Source organism: Hippocampus comes, unplaced genomic scaffold (assembly GCF_001891065.2).
Source record: "Hippocampus comes isolate QL1 unplaced genomic scaffold, H_comes_QL1_v1.1 scaffold249, whole genome shotgun sequence".
NCBI classification, from domain to species: Eukaryota; Metazoa; Chordata; class Actinopteri; order Syngnathiformes; family Syngnathidae; genus Hippocampus; species Hippocampus comes.
Window position 1 is genome coordinate 1,911,634 of NW_017805035.1, and position 4,685 is coordinate 1,916,318.

The following is a 4,685-nucleotide window of genomic DNA, read 5'->3' on the forward strand; positions in this document are numbered from 1 at the left end:
GAAAATGTGTGTGTGTGTGTGTGTGTGTGTGTGTGTGTGTGTGTGTGTGTAGGCCACAGCCATCAGCTGTTCCACGTGTGCGCTGTAATGGCAACACACTTCCAGATGGAGGCGGTGTTGTGCGACATGACGTCGCGGCGGGCGCTGCTGGAGGCAGCGGGGCCGGCGCCCTCCCTGCCCGGCACGGCCGGCGTGCTGGCGCTCGGCGTGGCCCTCAACCTGGGCGTCATCGCGCTCTTCGGCGCACCGCTGCTCAGACAAGCGCCATGGCAACCGCCGCGACGGCAACAAGCGCCGGGTGACAGCAAGGATCAGTGAGTGTGTTGACTCAATGAGGACACGTTTCAATTTTTATTATTAGTACTCTGACCTCAGACGACGACGTCAAGCCGGTTAATTTGTCCACAGGGACAATTTATGTGCTATTTCATTTATTTATTTATTTTAAGTTTCCAGGTGGCCAAATGTATGATTCAAGAAATCGAATAGAATTTTAGATTTAGTATTCTAAAAATTTTGCACTGAATTTTGGCCAAAAATTTTGAAGAATTGAACAAGATTTTGAAACTTTAACGGACTACCATGAAATCAAATACTTGCATTTTTGTATTTTTCCACTTCAGACAAGCTCACCAAAATAACAGCGAAACTAGTAAGTGAAATTGTTAATGCTTCCTTCGCCAGAAAATATGAAGCAAACATCTGTCTTTTTTTGGGGGGGGTCCAATTTTTGGTCAAATCTTATTTGGGATTTTTAAGACATTTAGCCGTCACAATCTAAATATATATGGGTGTGTGCGTATGTGTGTGCTTTCACGTTCAATTAGTTATTACTTTTGGATTTGGATTTTTGAGACCTTTAACCACAAAGAAGGCATTTTTGGAGCAAAAGCAGACGGCGATGACTGTAAGTGTGGCGGGAAAAGGAGGAAGCACTTTTATTTCGCAGAAAGCACCGTGAAAGCGTTTTTACAGGAGCAATTTGGCAACATTTTGTCAGCGCAACGTCACTTGGGCTTCACAGTGGCAAAAACGCAAATGGCGCCCAAAATAAGCCATTTGACGAAAAACGTTTTTCAGCGTGCACACTGTCAGTCAAGAAGATGTGTTTGGCCCATAATTTACATTGGTGGGCATTTCAGTTGAGGTCAGAGGTCATCACAGGGTTTTCTGCCACCCGGCCGCATCTTGACTACTTGTTAACAGTGAGCCAGTGCTCCAGATGTTTTCTTTGAAAAACATGACGCCATTTTTCTATCGTTTGTGAGAAGGTGAAAAGCACGTGACTCGAGGACTGCGGGGGCAGCGGCACACGTTGGGCTGAGGGCGTGCGAGAGCACAACGCACGTGCACGCGCGCACTCTTCAATTCATATTAATATTGCGTCCGATTTGCAACGTACAAAAGCGTTTTGCTGCAACACCAGGAAAATGAAAGAATTCAGTATTACATAACATGCTAAATCTCACTTTTTAACTTTGAACATTTTTACATTTCCACTTTGTAAACCATCAATGTGATGATCGATTGGGCTGTTTCACATTTTAACATACGTTTCAGATTTTTATGTGTTAAGTTTCATATTGAGCAGCAACGGTGGGCGAGTAGTTAGCACGTCCGCCTCACAGTGCAGAGGTGCAGGGTTCGATTCCGGCCTTCCTGTGTGGAGTTTGGATGTTCTCCTGTGTGGGTTTTTCCGTGTACTCCGGTTTCCTCCCACATTCCAAAAACATGCATGACAGATGACTGGAACATTCTAAATTGCACTTATGCAAACAGTGAAGATGTTTAAAATGCAAACCTGTTTTTTTTTCTGTTAATGGTGGTCCACCAGCTTGGTAAAGAAAAAAAGAGGAAAACTTCGCAACATTTTCAAAATAAAATCCAAAAAGTCCCCATAAATGTTAAATATGTATTTCATAATATCTGCTTTAGTTATATAGTCCACACACACACACACACACACACACACACACACACGCTGTTGTTTATTAATATTATTGTTGTTGTTCCACACGTTGGAAACATTTAGTGCCAATACTCCTGACTGGATCACTGTTAACTTGTCGGTACCGTTATGCATTTTCGTCTCAAATATAATTCATGTATTAATCGCGGGATGTTTGACTGGAAGGAACCAGCGAAAAAAATATGGGTGCTCTTTCGTGTTTTATATGATCAGAAAAAAAATGGAATGTATCAATAAATACTTGTATGTGCTTTGTATACTGTCATTGTTCCACTAGATTTGTGTGATAAATGCAACTTAAAAAAAAGTCGGTCAAGTTGTCCTTGTCTTTGGATAAAGCCTGCAGTGTGAGGAATGAACAACAGAGGGCAGGCGAGTACAACAAGACACTCCCCGAAAGTCTGAGTTTGAGCCGTCCGATCAACGAAACTTTTGAAAAAATGCCATGGCACAACCGCGATGATTTTATGACAAATGAGAGCGTAACACAGTCACGTGCCATAAAATTAGGTACACCTGTCCTGATCATGTCATAATTCCGGAAACCTTGGAAACGGGTTGTAAATTGAAAATTCATTTTCTCGGTCCTTGTTATTTCAAAATAAAAGGCTTCAGGTTTTGGAAAAGCCAAGGAAATTTCGCGTGGGTAAATTTTCGGGATGCGTAAAATTGACACGGAAGTGCAAAATCATGTTAAAGGTCGTGCGTAATATCGAAGTGTTGTCCGAGGACCACCAGCGAAGAACAACAAGTGTGCCTTCGTTTTGTTTCAAATAAACGAGCACACACAAAAAGATGACATCGTGCACGGGTCGACAAACACGGATACGTTCTTGAGTTCAATTGACCAAGCAAGACTTAAATGGCTCTGACGCACTGCCCAGTACCGCACCGGCTAGAGTCTCCGGTCATAGTTCAGTGGCACCAAGATGGCAGCAAAGCACTGCTTTTGTCTAAATGGCGCTCCACCATGAACTTCACCTTGTTTCTTGGCACCAGGACGCTACAAGATGCAACAAAACGCTACTTTTGATGCATCTACCAATCACTTTAACATAGTGCCTAGGACCAGGATAGTAGCAAAGGGCTACGTTTGTCTAAAGCTCAATTACTTTTTTTACATGAGTTAAATCAATTCTTCTACTTTTCCATTTTTTAAAAAAACAAATGAGTATTTGTACTTGTACTTGAGAACAGAGTGTGTATAGTTTTGCCAGTCAAGTAAATCCACTGACGCAATCTCTGGATTTTATTTTTCCAATCAACTTTATTGTGAAGCGAGAGCACACAGCATGGACAGCGACAGAGTTTCTCAGTTTCTCAGTGTAGCACGTCGTACAGTCTGGATGTATGTCTCTTCACTATTTACACTTTGTACAGCTTTTATTTTGAATGTCTTTTTTGCAACCCTCAGTTGTACTGTTGACTCCACAACACATTTAGCAGGCCACGGCACAACTTTTATTTTGAAGGTCTTGACGCTGGAGTGTTTTAATGGCTTGGCAGCATCATGTCACAATTGTTATTCAATTCCAACGAAATACCTCTTATTTTGAAGGTTGTCACAGCTCTAACACCCGCTGCAGTGCTTTGATTTACAAGTTATTTACACTCGCACGTCCCAGCGCCCCGGTTTTACAGCTGCGCTTTGATTTTTAAAGGCCTTCAGTCAATCAGCATGCCACATCTAGCCAGTTTCATGGGTGGGCCTTTATTTGTTACATATCACATCACATCACATCACCTAGCGTTTTATTTTGAAGGTCTTCTGAATGCTACAAAAGTATAAAAGCTTTATTTTAGAGAGCTTTACATATTTCTAACTCACTTTTCATTCGAAAGTCACTGCAGTTCACAATTTTGCCTTTATTCTGAAGGCGGCATGTGCCTGCATGTCACATTTCGGATGGAGTTTCAACAAAGTGCCTTCACTTTGAAGGCCTTTACACTTCAATGCTTTTATCTTGAAGATCTTTGCAATGGCATGTCACATCGAGCCAGTTTCACCACGAGCGTTGCAGTGCAGCAATTTTATTTTGAAGGTCTTCACACCAGCCAGTCAGATCTCCTGCCCACTTTCAAATGTACAACTTTTATTATGAAGGTCTTTCCAGTCGCATCTCCCTTCCTGAAATAGTTGCCTCTGCTCCCGTGAATAAATAAACACCACACCTCAAACAAAACCTAAAATGACAGATGCACGTTGTAAAAAATAGCCATGTACCCGCTGCGGTTGAGTAAATAGACAGTTGCACAGACAGAAACAGCTGAACTGTAGTAAATTTGGGGTTGGGGGGGGGGGGGCTGGGAGTGGAGGTAATATTTGCCTTCCAAAGTGACGAAACGACTGCACACGTTCTGATAATATAGAAAAAATATTTATATATGAGACACAAAGTTGGTTATATACACATCAATGAACATCATCATCATCATCTTCTGAAAAGTTGGAGCGGAAATGACTCATTTGTCCACTTGTTGTGTTGAGATAAGTTACTGCAGTGCTGCTCACAGCCTGCAGGGGCTCAAAAAACAACATCTCCGCTTTGGAACGGGACAAGACGAGAAGCTCCATATGCGGATTTTTCCCGACAGCCAGCTACTAGTACACGCTCTGTCCTCATGAGCAGGACAATTTGGCACACTAGTAGAACTATCTTACTCGTAACTCCCCCCCCCCCCCCCCCAAAAAAAAACACATTTCCCACCAAACAGA

At 42.5% G+C, this 4,685-nt stretch overlaps 1 protein-coding gene across 1 annotated transcript in view; it reads left to right on the plus strand.

Moving 5' to 3' along the window:
* paqr6 (progestin and adipoQ receptor family member VI) overlaps positions 1-1,508 on the plus strand; it is a 9,741-nt gene extending 8,233 nt beyond the window's left edge. Inside the window, exon 8 of the mRNA XM_019863739.1 lies at positions 53-1,508. Coding sequence (XP_019719298.1) covers positions 53-318 — 266 coding nt within the window. The 3' untranslated portion in view covers positions 319-1,508. The remainder of the gene's footprint in view (positions 1-52) is intronic.
* The last annotated feature ends 3,177 nt before the right edge of the window (positions 1,509-4,685 follow it).